Source organism: Urocampus carinirostris, chromosome 1, assembly GCF_059441175.1.
Source record: "Urocampus carinirostris isolate Australia breed hairy pipefish chromosome 1, RoL_Ucar_1.0, whole genome shotgun sequence".
In the NCBI taxonomy this organism is placed as follows: domain Eukaryota; kingdom Metazoa; phylum Chordata; class Actinopteri; order Syngnathiformes; family Syngnathidae; genus Urocampus; species Urocampus carinirostris.
The window spans coordinates 31,533,320-31,554,254 of record NC_142349.1 but is presented as its reverse complement, the minus strand read 5'-3'; the positions used below and the strand labels follow the sequence as shown (position 1 = coordinate 31,554,254).

General features: G+C 37.6%; 1 protein-coding gene across 1 annotated transcript in view; it reads left to right on the top strand.

Annotated features, from left to right (window-relative positions):
* Window positions 1-20,301, top strand: part of dnm3b (dynamin 3b) — a 34,512-nt gene extending 14,211 nt beyond the window's left edge. The window contains exons 10-21 of the mRNA XM_088334940.1: window positions 1,028-1,095; window positions 5,547-5,685; window positions 6,448-6,534; window positions 7,530-7,600; window positions 7,684-7,738; window positions 9,621-9,734; window positions 14,436-14,545; window positions 16,438-16,552; window positions 16,689-16,856; window positions 17,274-17,509; window positions 17,581-17,754; window positions 18,849-20,301. Of these exons, the coding sequence (XP_088191066.1) occupies window positions 1,028-1,095; window positions 5,547-5,685; window positions 6,448-6,534; window positions 7,530-7,600; window positions 7,684-7,738; window positions 9,621-9,734; window positions 14,436-14,545; window positions 16,438-16,552; window positions 16,689-16,856; window positions 17,274-17,509; window positions 17,581-17,754; window positions 18,849-18,891 (1,380 nt within the window). The 3' untranslated portion in view covers window positions 18,892-20,301. The remainder of the gene's footprint in view (window positions 1-1,027; window positions 1,096-5,546; window positions 5,686-6,447; window positions 6,535-7,529; window positions 7,601-7,683; window positions 7,739-9,620; window positions 9,735-14,435; window positions 14,546-16,437; window positions 16,553-16,688; window positions 16,857-17,273; window positions 17,510-17,580; window positions 17,755-18,848) is intronic.
* Window positions 20,302-20,935: the final 634 nt, after the last annotated feature.

The following is a 20,935-nucleotide window of genomic DNA, read 5'->3' as shown; positions in this document are numbered from 1 at the left end:
TTTTATTGAAAGAGAGTGAGAGTAAGGCTTGCTTGATTGCTTGATCCGAAGAATGGCGGAGAGCGGGAATGAGCAAGGCGGGAGTGACACTTCCGTTTCGGAAGAAGACACGCGGGAATGGCAAGTCGTTTAACCAGGGATGGAGATCAGAGGCGAAGTAAAGTTCGTGTGGTCGTAGGCAGACGGCAGGCAAAACAGGCGTACTCAGGTTCGGAAATGGGTCGAAATACGGGAATCAGGCAGGAAACAGGTTTTAACAGGGACAAAGTCGGACGGGAACGCTCACTGAGTGAAACACAACAGCTCGCAACGATCTGACAAAGTTTGAACTGAAGTCGGGGGCTTAAGAAGGGTGTGGCCAGTCTTCGGATCAAGCAATCAAGCAAGCTTTACTCTCACTCTGTTTCAATAAAATTTTGAGAAACGCATGCAATTGAGTCCTGTGTTCGTTTTGGTCTTTGACAGAACGATCTGACAAAGTTTGAACTGAAGTCGGGGGCTTAAGAAGGGTGTGGCCACCAATCAGCTTGACCGGGCTGTTGGCGCCAATCAAGCTGCCACAAGTTTCCAAATAGGGCAATTGTGACACACTCACACCTAGGGACAATTTGAACTGGCCAATTAACCTGACATGCATGTTTTTGGAATATGGGAGGAAACCAGGGTGCCAGGAGGAAACCCACACAGGCACAGGGAGAACATGCAAACTCCACACGGGGAGGCTGCGGTAGCTGGAATTGAATCTAATTGGAATTGTATTGCGACAGTGAGTTTTTTCGTTGTTGCTTGGACTATCAAAAGGCATTCTTTTTTTTCTTTTTTGGAATGGGATGGGTGTTATTGTTGAATATAATTTCTATGACGTGGATTGTGTAATTTTCCCAACATATGAAGTGAGAAAAAACTGATGCTTTTAAATACTTTGTGTTCTCCTCTTTTGTGTGTGTACTTTGTGTTAAATTGTCTAAACTGCACCCGCTACTTCACGAAATGTCCTCATTCTCTCTGCCTGTAACGCTCTTCTTAGATGGAGTGTGATGAGAAAGAGATGCGTCGTGAGATCAGTTACGCCATCAAGAACATCCACGGAATCAGGTGGGAGTCTTTCCTTTTATGGCATATTGTATTCACAGAGTAGAATCTGGCCTTATGTAAGGCCAATTAATAGGGATGCACGATAACTGTTCTGGGTTACTAATACTGATAAATGATAAAATCCTGCATTTCGTGAATAATACAGAAAAAAAACCTTCATGCTTTATTTTGAAATAAATTAAGACTTGCACTAAGTTCAATTATTTTTATATTCTTTTCAATTGAAAAAATAGAATAACATTTCACAGGTTCTGTTTATAATACATGTCTTTAAAAAGTAGTGTTGGAGTGACTAGAGCATCAGTCAGTCAATGAATGAATGAATGAATCAATCAATCAATCAAAGGAAAAAAAAAATATTTATCAAACAACCGATCCTTACTTTGCTTGTAAGTAATATCGATGGTGACTAAAACAATAATCTATTGTTATGAGCCCCATATTATTAACATGTACAGTTCGGAGCAAATGCATTTGTATAAGATTATGATTGGGTTCATTATGCGAAAATAGGTCATTTTTCAACTTACAAGTGCTCCAATACTGAATGTCGCACTTGCCTTGGCTAAGAACATTAAATCACTCATACTTATCGAGAAGCATCCTCCTAGCTCCACATATTAATAGGGAGTACTTTAACAAAGTAATTATGCAAGGATTTTCTAAAATAATTTCTATAACAGATTTAGACATATGGAGTTGTTCATAAGTGGATCTGTAACAAAGCAAAAGGATATATTTACTAATTTCTGCTACAGTTTATGCATACTGCAAACACACAAATTGAAGTCCTTCAGAACCTGATGTTTACAAATGTTTTTTCTTGATTTGTTTCTTTTTATGAGTGCGATTGTAGTCTTCTTCAACATCGCTTTCAGTACTTCTATTTTTCAGTAAAATAACATTGGATGATATCCCCGACACACAGAGGAATGGACATGGCAGGTCCTGCTTAGCCGTCGCCAGAAAACGTCAATATAGTAATCCCTCAATTAGAACCAGAACCCCCGGCAAAAAGTGAAAATCCACGAAGTAGCGTTGCACCTTCAAAGCCCCCAAGGGTCAAACTTACCTCGAGATGACATGCTTGCAGACTGAGAGTATATGGCTACAATAAAATAACAATTGAAGATCTACAAATAATAACACAAAACACATCACAATTGAAGGGCTTCTCCTTTCAGAGTAAGAAAGCGATTTAGAGAGGCTAGCTAGCTGCACGGTATCCTCGGATTGAGCCAGGTCTCCACTATGTTTAAAATATAACCGTCCCAAATATAGCGGTTTCCCACGAGTTGTAGCTCCAAGTCATCCTTGTCATGGGTAATGGATCCGACATTAGTGAGATACAGGCTCAAATTTGGGGTTTCGGGTGCACCTTATAGTCCGGAAAATACTGTATTCCCGTTGTTTTAATGAAACAGTATTTGTATTTTTTGTTATTTTTTTTTGGATTGACTTTCTTTACATTTGTTCTAAAAAAAGTTGTTGTCATTGAAGTATTATAATTATACTGGTAAATATTTTTTTACACTATTTGTACTTTGACTTCATTTTCAAAATATTGTGCAGTGGAAGGTATAGTACTTTTCATGTTGACTTTTTTATATTTGTATTTTCATTACATTACATTTTTTGGTTTGACTTTCTTGACTTTTGATCCGAATCAGTTGGAATATATACATCGATATTTATTTTTTTCACCCTGTTAAAGTTTTATTTGATAACAAAATAGACAGTTTTAGGCTGTATTTAGGGGAGATAGGGTCAATTATCCAATGATCATACCCTGTAGTTACTTGTATCGGATCAATACCAAAAATCCCAATATCGCCCACCCGTATTGTGCGGACATCCTTCTCCATCCAGAGGAACTTAAGAGTATTTTTTTTACGTTTGTTGAAGGCTATTGCAGACATAAACGTCTGAAGTTGAAATCTCAGGTTAGACAGCCAAGCGGTCTAGAGTAAGCAATCCAAAACCAGATTTTATTCTTTTAATTTACAAAAATTGTATCACCAATAATCATGCTCCTTGGAACTCAAATGAATCCACTTCACTGTTCTGTGAATTTTTTTCCCTATTAAGCTTGTTGCAAAGGATGTTTTTCTTCCGCAATGCAAGATTGTTGATTTTCCCAATGTGATGCATTGTCACGGAATAGATCGTTTTGGATGAGATCAAATGAATGGCCATCTTGGTTTTTCTTTGTCGAACGTCTTTTTGTCCCACACGGTTGCAATTACCTGACTGACGAGTCTAAATTTGCAAACACTTGTCATTGCACACAGAACTTCTTCAGTAACAGTAAAAGGTAAATAGGGTCCCAAAAATATTCTCAATCTTTAAAACACGGATGTCAAACTCAATTAGCCTCTGGGGCCGGATCCAGACTTTCTGTTCTCGGGCAGGCCGGAACATTAAAATAATGTGAATTTAAAACGTTAGCTTACTGCAGTTTTTCAATATTATGCTTCATCAGTCAGCCAGCTTTAGTAGCCCACTTTACATGTTATAATACTAGATGACAAGGAATATTTTCTAAGAATACAATAATTATTGACAAACAATGGGAAAAAAAAGTTTCTCACGTTTGGCTTTGAATGTGTCAACTTGTTTATTTTATCAATTGAGTCAATGCAGTTTTGCGACAAAACCAACTCACCATGCTATACAAACTCAAGTGGGAGCTATAAAAGAAAACATATTTTTTCCCTAATTGTCATTCTAGATTAAAAAGAAATACAAAACCAAAGTTTAAAAAGTGCATGGGCAAAAAGATTAGACTATATCAGATTAAACTATTAGGTTGGGCCTGTTAAAGCTTAGAGTATATCGTTTAGTGCCCTGTAGCGGCAAGAGGAAGCATTTAGATTGTTTTATGTTAAAAAAAACTACCTTTTGATCAAAATTACCTAGAAACTCGCTCTTTTTTTGCATAATTAGAAATTTATGGCGGGCCAGATTAAAGTATCCAACTGGCCAGGTCTCAGCCTGCAGACCTGCTTTAGAACATGTGCTATTTAAAACGTTTAACAGTCAACCCATTTTTAACATGGGATATGCTAATAGAAACACTCTTTATCCTTATCTCCCAACGTCCTGATCAACATTTAACCTTCAATGACGTCAACTCCTCTTTGGACAGAAGCTTGAGAGTCCTTGCCATTTTTATTCCTCCATGTTTATAGATTTCACCAACCTGAGCTCATGCTTTCAGATGATGCTACGTTTCTGGTTCATAAATGGTAGCTAGCAAATACGGTCATGCCCTTCACTCGAACACCTCTGCTTTCTACTGTTTTTGAGTGCAACAGCTTGCTTTTTTATGTTTGTCATTTTTATTTGAATTAGAAGCCATTTGTGCACATAGGCCTGCAAAATCACTCATACCCGCTTAAATCATCTTAAACAGAATAGTTCCACCTTATGTATAACAGTCCATTTTTATTATTTGACATATTCTGATAAAAAAAAAAATTAGACGTTTATGATCAATTCAGATATGTTCACATATTGATTCATCCAAGAAACCCAGAGTCAACTAGTTGTAAAGCATGGTTCTAATTGACTAATTATGCTATTTTTTTCCAACGACACGATAAGTGACCTCATATTTGACCGTTATTAGTTTCATAACCATTGGCCCAATGATTTTTGTACATACCTACATTTTGTACATACATATTAAACTTTTGAGTTGTAGCACTTAACTGCTCACAAAACATATCTGAAGAGTGATTTGAATAAAAAACCCAATACATCGCTTCAGCAAGGCATATACCTGAAAATATTTTGTGTTACTTTGTTTTCTAATCATTCAATCTTTCATACTGTCTCTTTTTACCACCGGTACTCATATTTTAAAGTCAACCCTAATTCAACCAGATTTTTTTCTAACTAAGATTCAGTTACAATAATTCACATTTCGGAAATCATATACTGCATAAGTGTGAACTAACTAATCATACAATATACTCTACATTTATAGACCGGTTTATTAAACAGGCATAGGATTGTAACTCTATTTTCACAATGAACAGGCAAAGTAACAGACATTTTCAAATACAACATCGGAAAAAGATAAGTAAAAATGAATTATTGTTTTGACTAATTTACTAACATTTTACATTTTCCCAGTAAAATAAGTATATCCAATTGAAATATTTCCCATTTTATGATTTATTCTACGAATATTTATTTTCCAAAATAAAAGAATAGAAAACTGTATTTTTTAAAATAAATTAACGTACAGCATTTTTCACAAAAAATAGAAATAACAGTGTTGTTCTTTCCTATTTTTGTTATTGTTATTATTGTCTTCATTAAACAAAAAAGATCCTAAAATAAATGGTAACATTTGAGCTCTAGCATTTAAAAATGAAAATGTGTTAATCCCAGGCTAACAATATTGTAGAACAACTTGAATTCCATCTTCTTTGGACTGACAGGACCGGGCTCTTCACTCCGGACATGGCATTTGAAGCTATTGTGAAGAAACAGGTCATCAAGTTGAAGGAACCCTGTGTCAAGTGTGTGGATATGGTTATCCAGGAACTCATCAACACCGTTCGCCAGTGTTCCAATAAGGTGATTCTGGCACAAATGCAATTTGTCAATAATATTTGCACTTAAAGAATATCTGCCAACACTACCGTTTTTCGGGTTAGTTAGACTACCGCTTTTAACCCTTTATTGGTGCTGTACTGAATTTGGAACTACTCACTGATGCTATCTTCTTGCCTGTATCATCATCGCAGCTTTTGTTAAGCTCCTTATGTTGCGTGTGCTAGATAATTCATTTCTTAACACGCTCGAATAAACGCTTCTCTTTTCATCTTTTTTGAGGTTTGAGTTGGCAGTCGGACTGTATTTGACACAGGCCTTTTCTTACTCTTACCCTTTTCATGCTACACTAACAAAAATGCGATGACAAGCATAAATTCACTCTTTTAGAATTCAAACAAAACAAAGAAAAATCTTGGGACTGGTTTATGTTTACAGGATCTTTATTTTGAAGTGAGACTAAGTCTTTGTTTGTGAATAAACTGTGTCAATAACTGCATAAATTGTCTGTTTTGGTAAAAGTTTGCCACTCCTGGTTTGAAACTCGCTCATGTAGTTTTTTATTGTTTTAATATTCCGGAGACAAAGTGTATTTTGGACATTAAATATCTCCTATTGTTTTTAAATGTCAAAAATTGGCATGTACTGTATGCTTAAAAGAAAAATGAATCCAATGTGTTCAGTCGTTCCCAACTTAATTTGACCCCAAACAGGACTAAAATAACCTTAGAGTTGTAATATTTTTGTGTTATTTTAGAAGTAATGAAATGTATGGTGTGTTTACAGCTGGAATGTTTCCCTATGCTGCGTGAAGAAACAGAGAGAATTGTGACTTCGCATATCCGAGACAGAGAAAGTCGAGCTAAGGACCAGGTAACATGTACAGTGGATTTGTTCGGTTCCTTACTGCCAACATGCAATGTCCAATACAGTTAAATAGTATATTTGTTTTTAGGACTACCAATGAAAATAAGTTGATTTGGTACCACTCTTGTTTCCACTGTTCCCAACATTCAAATAGTTGGCTACATTTTTCTTAACTTGCTGTTTACACAATGTTTTTATTTTATTATTTTATAAAGATATCATATTTTATATTAAAACAAAACTATGTAGCTGTATTGTTTTTTTGAGTTTTAATTCTAAACATTTCATAATGAATGTGTTTAAAAAGTTTATATAAAGACAACAACAAAAAAGAAATATATGCACCTGAAAATGTCTGCATGTTCGTTAATTCATAAATACATATTGCCCCTTCTCTTCTAAAAAGACTTATTTTCATTATTGGGTCATGTTTTTATGTTTGCCTGAATGGAATGTGGAAAATAATGCATAAATATTTTTTAAAATGCCCACGTTATATTTTTCCTTTGTGTATTTCCGAGAAATCGGTTTCGAGAGTGTATTGGTATATGACAAATAAAATCAATAGTTTTTTTCTGATTTGAACCAAATACGGCCTGCCACTCGTGCTAATTTTGCACCCTATAATACATAGAGTTGACATGTTATCACGCTTCACTTTATTAATAAAATCAGAGGCCTACCTAAGTTGGAGGCAAAAACAATCTCGAGAGAATGAGGTCCCGAATTAGAAGCCTGCTAACGTCACTAGCTGTTTTGTGAAAGTGATGACAAAATAGATTGTCCAAAAACCTCAGTATTAATTTGAAAATGTTACTACTGTTGTTTATTGTTTTAGAAACGATGGTTTAGTTCATATAGAAGAAGGCTATCGTATGGATTTCTAAACTAAATAGTTTTGTCGTCAAACCTCTGTTGGACAGTTTCTTGTCCAAAGCATACGTCTTGTTATTCAGCAAAAAAAAAGACAATCATGTTTTTTGGGTATCATTTGTTTTCAGGTTTTGCTGTTGATCGACATTCAGCTCTCTTACATTAATACTAACCATGAGGACTTCATTGGCTTCGCAAAGTAAATCTTCACTTTGTGAACCTTTACACATTAAGTGAAAATCTTTGGAATTCTGTGTTTATTGTTTCCTCCATTCCTTTTAGTGCTCAGCAAAGAAGCAGTCAGACAAACAAGAGTCAGAGTTCAGCAACAAATCAGGTGAGAGATTTTCCCTACATGAAGTGCCAGACAGCAGAAAAATGCAGAAAAGACAACCAATGTTTTTGCTTTCTACATAATGTATAAGCTTTTATACATAATTTTAGATTTGCTTGTTATTTTTTCCTTATTGCATCATGTTTGTAAAAGGGAGAATGGTGGCTGGCTATGTTTCATTTGGCCTTATCGCACCGGATTTTCTTTTTGCCACCACCATGTTGTTGTTGAGACCTTTCCCTTTGTTTGAACCCCTCCTGTGTCATCAAGGTGCAACTTTGCATTTCATCCCCCACCCCTTAGTGAGAATGTCAGCTGCCCTCTTATGGGTGTCTGTTGGTGAGTATTGCTCTTTGTAGGTTCTGGTTTGCATTCTCATTTATACCTGCAATAAGTATGACGCTTTCTGCTACTGCTGGTTTCATGGGGACTTGACTTAACACCTTAAAAACTCTTGTCACAGAATCTGTAGTGACAGATTAAAAGTGAGACTATAGCCTTTTGCTGTGTGTATAAAAGCCTATTCTATTCTATTCTATTCTATTCTATTCTATTCTATTCTATTCTATTCTATTCTATTCTATTCTATTCTATTCTATTCTATTCTTAAAGCTCCACGTTCCTCCTTGTTGCAGGCCTTCTCTCCTCCTGCATCAGGCTTGATTGTAAGACATTACCAAACAAACGTTTATCGTGTAATATCGTCACTCACCAAAGCCCACAGACTACAAGGCGACATTTAAGAATGGAGTACAAATATCCATAAATTGGTCAGATTTAAAGAAATGAATGACATCTGTCTTAGTACTCTGTCATACATAAACTTACAATATGGACACATGTATTGGGACATGCTGTGCTTTTATTATTCACGTTATATTGTTTTTGTTTTGTATTGCTTATCCATCCCCATCGGTAAAGCCAAGCCTAAATAGAAGTGAACATATTTCAAGCTCTGAAGGACAGTAACTCAAAGAAAGGTCAATGACTGCCAGTAGTGAAGAGAGTGACAAATATTTCTGTGGATTACAGACTCATTACAGGGGCCCAGCTCCTTTTTGTCAGCATTTCCTACTAACCAAATGATGTTGTAATTGAAATAATAAGAGTAATGTTGTGATAATGTCCATATCTTTGTCATGTTGACTCTTCAGTTCTTGGGGTTCCCCAAAGCAAGTGCAAAAGAACTGTGCAAGAGTTTTGCACTTTTGTATGTATAGTATAGTTGCAAAAATGTTCAGTCGAATCTTAGTGAGATAATTATCCACATTTTTTGCACTTTATAAAATGATAATGCAAAACAATAATTTGAAAAAACAACAATTAAACAAGAAAGGCCTTCTTGTAGTCCAGTTATTTCGAAGAGAGTAAACTCTGCTTTGGTATATCCATCTTACTAACCTAAAGATGGGAGATTCAAAAGAAAGCAATGGATACATTAATGACACAAATTTCAAGTGTGTCCCAAGACATATGCCCTTAGAACTTGGAACTCTTTTGATTTGTGCCAATGTCAGCAGCAGCTCACTGTGTCTTAGCGAGGCAGTGCAAAATATACATTAATCCAACCTAATAAGCACTCGCCTGCAGGGCTTGTGGGGTAACAATAACTAACACAATGCACACACTTCTTCGTTCATTGTACGTTTGACGCACTTAACTCAATGACCAACTAATAATGAGCGAACACCGTTTTTGTCTTTTAGTAAACCCCACTACATGAATGGCGGGGCATTGAAGCACGGACATAAACAAAACTATTGACTGTATACGTTTCACGCAAATTAACACAACTTGTGTCCTTCATCACTCTTTTTAATCCTTTCATCGATATTATACAGACATGATGTCCTTCTGCAAAGTTTGACTTTTTTGTCCTCCCCAGGTCATTCGCAAAGGCTGGCTGACCATTAACAACATCAGCATCATGAAAGGGGGAGCTAAGGAGTACTGGTTTGTTCTTACTGCTGAGAGCCTCTCCTGGTTCAAAGATGATGAGGTGAGTTCTTCTGCTGACATATTTTATCACGTATTAACGTCAAGTAAAGTCATATTTATTTGCATAGCCCTTAATAACAAAAAGTCTCAAAGGGATGCATACACCACCATTACAACTCCCCCTGATCTTAAACCTACATGAGGGCAAGGAAAAACTAAAAACAAAACTCAACATAAGGAACATTAAAAACCTTGAGAATGGACCGCACATGAGATAATCCTTCCAGGATGACCAGGCTGCAATATGTGTTGCAATGGCAACAACAGACAATACACAGACAACATTTAATATAAATAAGAATATAAATCATGCAAAATGTCCAGTTGACAGCAACAACAAGCTGCCTGTCTCAACATCTAGACCGTTGCAGCATGTTCTATATCAGGGGTGCTCATTAAGTAGATTGCGATCTACTGGTGGATCACAGAGGTAAAATGTATGACAATGGGGTTTATCAAAATTACTTTCATAACAATAAGTTACAAATAATAATAATTAATTTAATAAGTATAAGTTAAAATTTTGATTATTAACCACAAATGTAATTTTCTTGGATTGAGTACAGGGTAATTAATATTTCCGATTAATTGATTTGCACTACAGCAGTACAGTGTTTCTTATTTTTTGCAGGAGTATCATTTGACAAAATACATTAGCAAGTGAAACTAAAACTGACTGAAATTGAGTTATAGAGTTCACACTTATTATAAATCGATTATTGTATTAGAATTTATTATTTTGATTACACCTATTTGATTTATTTCAGCGTGCATTGAGAAGTGTTGTGAGCATTCAATTAATAACAACGTTTTTTTAAGTCAAGTCATGTCATTTATTTGTATAGCTCTTAGTCACATGGAGTCTCAAAGGGCCGCATAGAACACAGATTATTGCAAACTACAGACTAGTATTACACCATCCCCTGATCTAAAACCTACATGAGGGCAAGAAAAAAACGCAAAAACCTCAACATGAGGAAAATGAAGAAACCTTGACAAGGCACATGAGGTCATTCGTCTTCCAGGATAACCAGGCTGCAACATTTGTTGCAATAACAAACAATACACAGATATTGTCAACATGAAGTATAGGTCATTCATAAGCTATAAATAATATAAGGTGTGTTTTAAGAAAGAGACCAGACAGTAGTACATTACTGTGATCGAGATAGGAGGTAACAAACACATTAAATATGATAATTTAATGCTAGACTGCTCTTAAAGTTTCATTTGTTGATCTGGCTGGATCAGACTTGGTTATTTTGTAAGAAGCCCTCATGCTGAAAAAGTATGAATACCCCAGTTCTAGATGATAGCATGCATCAGGTACAAGTGGCGATACAATGTGAAAAATCCGGGTATTATTTTGACATGATTGGCCCTAGGGAAGGGAACAACGGTGTGATATGTACATTTTGATTAATGAATTTACTGTTAGGTTGTAAGGTGGGCTACCATTTTACCACAAGACAGAAAGAGGCATTTTTATATGATGGAATCTCCAATATGAATTTGCATGTTTTTATTTTTTTTATTTTTTTGACCTTTACTTTAATACTTCAAAACATTTTGATGTTTTGATTGTCAGGTAATATTGTTTCAGGAAGAAGAAATGAACAACATATAACAGCCATCTATTTCTTTAAACCAATGAATAGGAACATAGCACAATTACATGATTTCTGCTGACATCACTGGAGCCAGTCAGTAGAAGAACATTTATTTGGCATTTATTGCGTTACCATGACAATCACTTGACACCAAATAACTGGCTAATCAGCTATTCTGTAAACTCATTTTATTGGTTGCCCCGGTCCACAATGTAAACTTCCATGACATATTTATACATTTAATTCAAAATACAATAAGTTACAATGGAGATTATGAAAAGCCTATGGAGAAAACGGCACACTTGGTGACTTACATGAGTTAAAGAATGGTTTTTGTTATTTACGTGTGACAATTAAACTGAAGCCAGATGCTTGTTAAGATTGGTGATCAGCAGTTGGCTGGCTGTTGCCTATCTGCCTGTCTGTGCCTGCTGTACAGGTTGGAGGATCTTCTGCACAGCAAGTGTAGATAGGCGGACACACTACAACTGATGATCTTCAATCATCATGCAGAGTTGACTCTTTTCCTCCACAATGCAACTTCCTTAATATTTTATAGGCACAAATTCAAATCCAGCACAGACTATAAAATTATCATTTATTATGAGTCATCATATATATATATATATATATATATATATATATATATATATATATATATATATATATATATATATATATATATATATATATATATATATATATATATATATATATATATATATATATATATATATATATGGCGCACCATTATATATATAAAACGGTCTCACATGTGGAATGATGAAATGTTTTCTTGTTCCATGACATCTTCCTTTGCTCCATAGATTTCCAAAGGGACTTCAAGCATTTGTTTCATTTTATCAAATTTGGGCTCTTCCCAATCCCAACCACATGTTCACTCCAAGACACCAAAGGTTTATGAATCACACTCGCTGTCAGACTGCACACAGGCTGCGTAGCATTGGGGGTTCAGATTGTTATTTGATACCTTAGTGTGGCAAAGCGGGAAATTATAGACTTCACTAGCGCAACCTTGTATATTTCTGTTTTAGACTCTGTGAACTTTCTACAGCCACATACACATGTGAGAGCTGCTTGCTGTGGTCACCATTGGCACTTATTTCATTCTTCTTAGGAACATTTAGTTTTTAATCTCCGAGCACTCTGTTGCAAGAAGAAAATAAATTCGATACCGGGAGGAAAGACCTGAAACTATTTCGTGTACTATCATAATCGTAATCGTAATACATGTGTGACTCTATTTTTGATTCTCCGCTTGATTTTTTTTATCTCGGTGTAATTGAATGCCAAGTGACAGCAAAATTGCCCAGGTCCATTTTGACCACCCACTGAATCCCTTTGAGTCTGACTGTATTTTCAAACTGCACTTGATTGATGATCCCCCTCTGCTGTGGCGAGTGATGCTTTACAGGCACCATTGTTTCCAACCCTCCTGTGAAACACATCTTCACAGTGCTACAAGCCTGCACACTTTCTTGGTCTATGCTGAAAAATTCTCTAACATCAACATTTTACTACAATCACTTAACAGTATGCTGTCTAGCTTTCATAACTTATTTTAATTCCCCCCAAAACAATCAGGCATTACTGAGAGCTATAAATCAATCACGTAAAGGTGTACATGAGTTTGTATCAAGAGTACAGAAAGGAAAACAGAACAAGAGGCACACAGACTGACAGAAGAAGGTCCATTCCCAGTCTAACCAATGTGCAGACTACTGTACACCAGTATGACAATGAACAGGTAGTCTGAACACTGGGTGGACGAAGACGGAGCAAAGTGTCAGGCCTTTTTCTGCTTTCTGCCATCCTGGCATTTGGCGCCTCTGAAGTGTCGTCTGCACCCGCCTCCGAGGATCCCGCCAACCGAAAGTTTTTAAAAATACGACCGGCTCGTCAGAGTTGCCTGTCCCACATCTCTCGGTGTGTTTATTTTTTTCGCTGGAGCCTTTTATCCCCTCACGATCCGTTGTGGTAATGCCGGCCTCAAAGGGTATCCAGTCCTGACGTGGCATATTCGCCCAGACGACCGGGACGGACTGGCTGCACGTTCTGGGAGGGGATACTAAGGAAAAGAGGGGGTGAGTGCGTAAGAGGAAAGCAAGAGGAAGAGGGAGGGTACCCGTAAGACCATATATGGAATGTCTTGACCCCCTTGGGAATACAAACCAGAAGGGTTCTGCAGAGAGCCTGCGCTTCACCGTTCTTTTCTTGCATCCCTATGAAGCATGCAAAAGTTTACCTTTACTTGTAGGATGCTCATCGAAGCTTAAAAAAGGAGTTTGACTCGGTCTTCGTTCCTTCACCCGCCATTTCTTTAACTTCAAACATACTCCTCCTCCTCCTCTGGTTCTCCGAGTGCTGCTAAGCACTACCAGATGTTGTATTTTAACGCCAGGCTGTCATTTAATCTCAGGCTCTCTCCCGCCTTCTCCGCCCCCCAAAAATCAGGCAGGAAGTGGGCCCCTCTGGAATGGAAAGAAAAAATATTGAAAAACTACTGAGTGGAAAGAGAAGGGGAGATTAAATAAAAAGTAAAAAATATTTTTTTTTGATCAAAGATAAACGGTGAGGATGATGTATAAAAAGGATGATGAAAGCTATCTGCCCCAAAGGGCGCTGCTGCAATCCGTGTTTCTTTGACCCCTCCTGAGCCTTACACCTTAAAAGATCAACATTGTGTCTGAGGAGCTTTCATGTATTTGCATTTCCCCTGACTTGACCACCCGAGTTTCTTCAGCCTGCAGCTACCGACTCCTTTTCGTATAACGCAGCGTGAACGCCGACTGCGTCCTGACCCGCTCCCTAATGACTTCCACATGTGCGTTCCTTCCCTCTCTTTCCCTCTCCCTGTCTTTCTTCCCCCTCTCACTCCAAATTTTACCTCCCGCTCACATTTCTCCCTCATTCCTCCTCACCCCTGTCACCTTCTTCTCTTTTGACTCACCAATTTAAAACTAGATTTCACCTCTTCCTCTGCCAATGTCGCACGGGACTATATTGTGAAAAGACACAGTTGCACAACTGACAAGTCAGACAATAACAAATGAAGTTTCTCTTGTTTGCAGGAAAAAGAGAAAAAGTACATGCTCCCACTGGACAACCTGAAAGTGCGTGATGTCGAGAAGAGTTTTATGTCCAGCAAGCACATTTTCTGCATTTTTAATACAGAGTCAAGGTCAGCCAATGGTGATTTGTAAAATATTTTTTCATCAACCACATGGCATTTGGAATGCACAGCATTTGAAATATGTTTTAGATTATGTTTTATGTTCCAAAGATATACAAATGGAAACGAGATAAATCAAGTGACTGCTGATATTTGAATTTATTTAAAGGAGCCGTACCGATTTAAATTCTTAGCTCGGTCATTAAGCATGAGCAAGCACGTGCTTGGAGAAGCTCGAATAAACTCCTCCTTTTTCACCCTTCTTGGGGTCTTGGTTGGTGATAGGACTTTACTAAAAGCAGGCCTTTTCTTACTTTCACCATTGTCATGCTACACTAACAAAAAGAAAACCCTGCAGGGACAAGCATGATGTCACTTTCCAGCACTCCTCCTTGCCCCTTTTCCTCCAACCTATTGTGTTCCGTCCTGAACAACTCTGATAAAAGTAAGATAAAAGCAAATAGGCGCAATAGGAAATAAAGAATAAAGGCTGTCTGACATTGTTACAATAAACTCATCTTTTGTGTTAGGGTTGCCAATGAACAATTTTGGATTTTAAATGCATACAAAAACTACATACATTTGTTTATTGCATCAAAGCTTTTTGACTTTGTCAGGAACGTCTAATTTAACCAAATCCAGTGAAAACAAAACGATCTCCACGTTATCAAATGCCCTAATTGAAATTGTTACATTTGTATTGTGAGGGTTGGACAGCTGGAAGTCTTCTTTGCTACGTGCCGGAAAAAAAAGATAAAACACTAGCTACTGCCAAACCTGAAATAATAAGTAGACTGGACATATTAAGCATCAGCTGCAAGTAATGCCTCTGCAAAAAACCTACTAAATTTGTCACATTTTTGCTACACATGCATCTTAACACATACTTGCATACAATGCAAGCTCTTACACATAGAGACCTTTCTCTAATTTTTTTATTTATTTGTTTTGGAACGAGTAACATTATATATATCATTATAGTTAATAATATCAAAGCGAAGAAAAAAAAACAACTAGCAAATGTTTAAATGTGTTGTAATACAACACAAGTAATAGTCTGATAAGAAAAGAACCATTTGATTATTGATTATCTGAATCTTTTGAGGTTCGTTTAAAGATTTCTCAAAATTGAAAAAAGGATGGACACAGCAGATGGGTGGTTGGTTTCAGAGTTCAATTTCTACCACAGCCTCATGGTGTAAAGTTTGCAAGTTCTCCCTGTGCCTTCGTGGGTTTCCCCTGGCACTCCGGTTCACTCCCATATTCCAAAAACATACATGTCAGGTTAATTAGCTGGTTCAAGTTGTCCCTAGGTGTGAATGAGCAAATGAGTTGTGTGTCTCTGTGTTCCCTGCGACTGGCTGGTAACCAGTTCAGGGTGTCCCCTGCCCACTGCTCGAAGATGGCTGCGATGGGCTTCAGCACCCCCACGACCCTATTGAGGATAAACGGCTCTGAAAATGGATGGATAGATGAAAGGATGGATGGAAATTGAGGTCTACTGAATACCGGCTGAGAAAAGACTCATAACCCATGAAAAAAAATGGGGTGAAAAAAATACACTTTCTTAGACTAGGAAGCCTGATCAGGTAACCAAGAGATGAGAAAAAATGAATGACGTATGTATGAAAGACACGGCTCACCACCGACCGGCTAACATGGGGAGCGTTACCTGAAAAGTAACACAAGAGGAGGGTTCATAGATAAAGTATTTAACCCTCAACGTTTTAAGGGCACATCAAACGACACATACCACCTTGATTAAGGCAAAAGTTGCAATCTCATTATGTTAAATCTTTGATTCCCATTTTTACTAGTTAAATCTTCAAACAAGTCATTTTCTTTAACATTAGTGAGTCAAAAAAGTTGAACTTTTTTGTGCGTTCCACTCTGGCATCCAGGAATGTGTACAAGGACAATCGCACTCTGGAGTTGGCGTGTGACTCGCAAGATGATGTGGACAGCTGGAAGTCTTCTTTGCTACGTGCCGGGGTCTACCCTGAAAAGACCACTACAGTCAGCCCATATTTCTTTAGTCCTTTCCAAAAAGTGTTGTCATCTTGATTAAATTTTTTTGCTAGGTTAAGCCCTTACAATTTACATCTGCTGAGTATTAAAATGAAATGTATTCTTTTTTCTGGAATTCCCAAAGGTTGAAAGTGAGTCTTCCACTACCACCTCAGATAACTTCTCCATGGACCCTCAGCTGGAGCGTAAAGTGGAAACTATTCGTAACCTGGTCGACTCCTACATGGCCATTGTGAACAAGTGCATCCGGGATCTAATGCCCAAGACCATCATGCATCTCATGATCAATAATGTAAACCAGTGTTTCCTTTTTTTGTGTTTTTGTTTCCAAGCCACACTCTTTTAATAAAGAAAAAATCTAAAGGAATACCACCCCTAGAATTTAATTTAAAGAAAAAACATTCCAGTTCAATGTTTTATGTTGAAATTGTCAAAAACAGGCAAAATGCAGGCTTTTTAATCCAGACTACCGAAGAAAAGTGATAACATTTCATTATAAATTAATTAAGGATAAATAAAGTGCCAGCAATTAAAAAAAAAGATTATTTTGCTTCAATTCTGAAAAGGAGAAACATTTTGGTACAATTATGCCGAAATTGAAATCGTACACACTAGGCAAGGTCATGCAGCATGGTAACAACTACCAATATATTTGCGTTTGCACTCCATCTTAATGCTCAATCTGCAATTCCTCTCTGCCATGCTCCAGGTCAAGGAGTTCATCAACGCAGAACTGTTGGCCCAGCTGTACTCTGCAGGTGATCAAAATGCCCTGATGGATGAGTCCCAGGAGCAGGCCCAGAGGAGGGATGAGGTCCTGAGGACCCACCAGGCCCTCAAGGAGGCCTTAGCTATTATTGGCGATATCTCAACCACCACCATCACTGTTCCTCTACCACCTCCTGTTGACAACTCTTGGGTTGGGGGAACAAGCGGAGGCCGCAGGTAGTTCATTGAAATGCAATCAATCAAAATAAAGTCAATGGATCGGGAATCATTCCAAACCTGTGTTGTAGATCTCCACCTCCAAGTCCCACCGCCCCAAGGAGGATGTCTGGAGGCCAACGGCCTGCATCTCGAGGAGCCCCACCGCCACCAAATCGTCCAGGTCCCCTGGGACCCTTCAATAACAGCGCCGAAAGCCCTCAGGCCCCAAGCCGCCCAAATAGGGCCCCTCCAAGCATTCCCAGGTGATTACAAGAATCTGTGTAATGTTTGTTTTATGCTTAGTTTTGGGCTCTGCTGCACCAGGAAGCATTTTGAAACGTGCACCCATGACAGACATAGCGCTATGAGACCTCCCACTCAATAGGGAAAAAGCAGTTTAAAAGGTCCTCTGAAAGTTTGATCCATCCAAAGTATTTATAAGGATTTACAAATTATTTTTTCTCACAAGTAGGAGTGGGCAATCAAGGGATTTTTGGTATCGATCCGATCCAAGTAAATACCAATTTTGCTTGAAAAGGCACTAAAAATATTTCATTTTTTTAAATTAAATAACCACATTGGAAACTTCCGAGGTATAAACAATAAATAGATGTATCTCTATTATAACTGTTTCAGAACAAAACACAAAAGAGTCAAACAATAAAAACAGCAATGTAATGAAAATACAAACACTGCATAACATGTCAACACGCCCAGCCCTACTCAGAAGCAGACCTTCTAGTCAGTGGTAGTTGTTTTACATCTGCACCACTGTAAATCAAACTAAGGAGAATTCCAGAAAGCATATATTAAATATTTCCAAGATGTTCCAAGATGCTGGTTAAAATTTACAGTGCCAAAGACCTTTTTCCCTCCATCGAATTGCTGTATTTTCACGACAATAAGACGTACCTTACTAAAAGGTGTATAGTCTTATGTTTGACATTACTGCATTTTACACACACACAAAAGATGCAATTTATCAGGCCCACATTTCCCCCCCTAAATGTTCTCATGGTGTGTTTTATAAACGTATCATGCTTGCTAAACACCTCATCCAATGTGTTTTATTGATGAATTAAATGTTTAAAAAGGCCGAATGCTCCAAAACTTTGACTCAGCTGATGACGTTATCTTTAATAGGTATTGTTATCTCTGATAACAAAATGCCCAATAGCTCTTAAAACCAGTAAAAAGAAACATGAAGCAACAATCAATTAAAATAAATCAGAATTGATCAAAAATGAATGCACAACTTTTGGAACTTGTAAAAACATTAGACTGAAAATAATTTCCTTGTTTTTCTCTCATCTGTGTATTTTTTCTGTCCATCCTTGACTTCCAATTCTGACCCAAGTCGACGACCACCACCATCTCCTACAAGACAAGTTCCGCCATAATCGTCCAAAGGAGTCACTCTCGTTCTTCCTTGCTTCCTCTCTTAGCCATGGCTCTGCTGCCCTGCCCTCTTCTTCGTGCAAATCGTGTCCTTTGCCCCGCAACCTCCAGCCATGTCCATATATCTATGTACAGTATTGTACTCGTCTGGTGGCGTGTGTGTATGTGCGCTCGTGCTCGCCTGTGGTCCAGGTACGCTTCAGCCGAACCACTTCCTCTTATTGTCCTCTGACAGCCACTGCCGGAACTCGCTGCTTCGACATGAAAATATGCTCAGCCTATGCGCTGTTGTATTTGTTCCAAAATGCAGCATGGCACATAAGCTGCTTTTATTGCATGGGAGAGTATGTGTGTGAATGTGTGAACGAGTTTGCCTCAATGTAAACTCCATTTCAATTATTATTAATTTATTGCACAACCCTTTGATAAGTGTCAATATTAGCCTCTCTATAGGAACACAAGTTGTATCTTGGTACGTGTATGTGCGTAAACATGCGTTTGTGTGCAAGACGTATGCATACAAAGTCCGTCTGCACGCATGTTGCCGACTCAGTTGTATTTGTCTTCACGTCCAAAACGGTTAAAGATGAATCACAAACCCCTCGGGGTAAGTTTACCATTGGACTTTTCGTGAGATGTTTGTGTGTTGTAGTTGCAGCCGTACACACATAGCAAGGCTGGGGAGCACCATCAGTTGTCTCCATATGAAACAGCCTCAATAAAACTTTTTACTTTTATCATAGGCGTCCACCTGTGCTGTATCAGTGGTCAAAGTTGTGACCCTTGACGCCTTAAGCTCGGATTCAGATGCTGACTGGAACATTCTAAGATGTGGATTAATAGCACGCATTATTTGACATCTACCCTTTTAGCTTTATCTCAGGTTTGTAACATTCAACCGCCGTCATGCACATAAAACTGAACTGTTAATTTATTGAACTCCTGACGTTTGTTCCTTTAATCAAATACTCATTGTGTCAGACAGTCAGCATCTGTGTTGGATCTTAAGTGACTATTGTTAGTGTTCAAGTGCTTCTCTGTCAGTTTGTTAATGTGTATATGGTCCTAAAATGTGTTCTGGTTCTGCTGTATATAGGTCATGATAAGGAAATACTGTATCTGTGGACTATTAAAACCTCAGTGGATTTTAGCGCTTCAATGGTTCTCTGTAGACATCTGATTTTGACTGCCTTACCGGCATGAATTACAAAACTATATTGCCAAAGCTAAATATATCAAGAGAATTTCAGAGTATAAAAATAAAACTTAAGAGCAAAAATGAATGATTCCATTTGTTGTGAAATGTTTGTCAGAGAGCATAATAGAAAATTGCATCTATTGTTATTTTCTGTGTCTCTGTATTGTTCCTTGATAATAATAATGATAATAAAAAGTTCTACTTCTCAACATTATTCTTTGGTAGAATGCCTAGTAAAGTGTCCTCAAACAATGTGTAATTTTCTCCTCCAATAAAATTGGACAATACACTATGAGACTGGAACTAACACAAACATACCCTCATGCTGACATGATGCTGGTCTGAGCGTTGGTCCCAAAAATAAGAACTATTTTTGATTAATCTCCACTTCACTGCTTTGTTCCATTATCTTAATCTACCCTAAATCTTGTTAAAATCTCTAGACTAATCAATTACCATTTACTGCTTCCAAGCCATATTAAGCAATGTGAGTGAAAGTATCTGAATTGTATCCTCACCATATTTTACCGAAATAACAGCCCATAGTTGCGTTTCCATGAATCATCCCTCTTACACTGTCGATATTTTTTGACACATGCTACCCAGTGTTACTAATGATGAAAAACAAGTTTAGAACCTCTACAGTATAATCAAACTTTACATTAATCAGACGTATGAATGAAGGTATACATACACAGTAGTCTACACATGGAGTCTCAAAGTTCTGCACCGGCCCACACTTACGATAGTTACAAGAACCCCTGATCTAAAATCTACATTACGGCAAGAAAAAACTCAAAACACCCAGCATGAGGAAAAATAAAAAGCCTTGAGAAATGACTGACCTT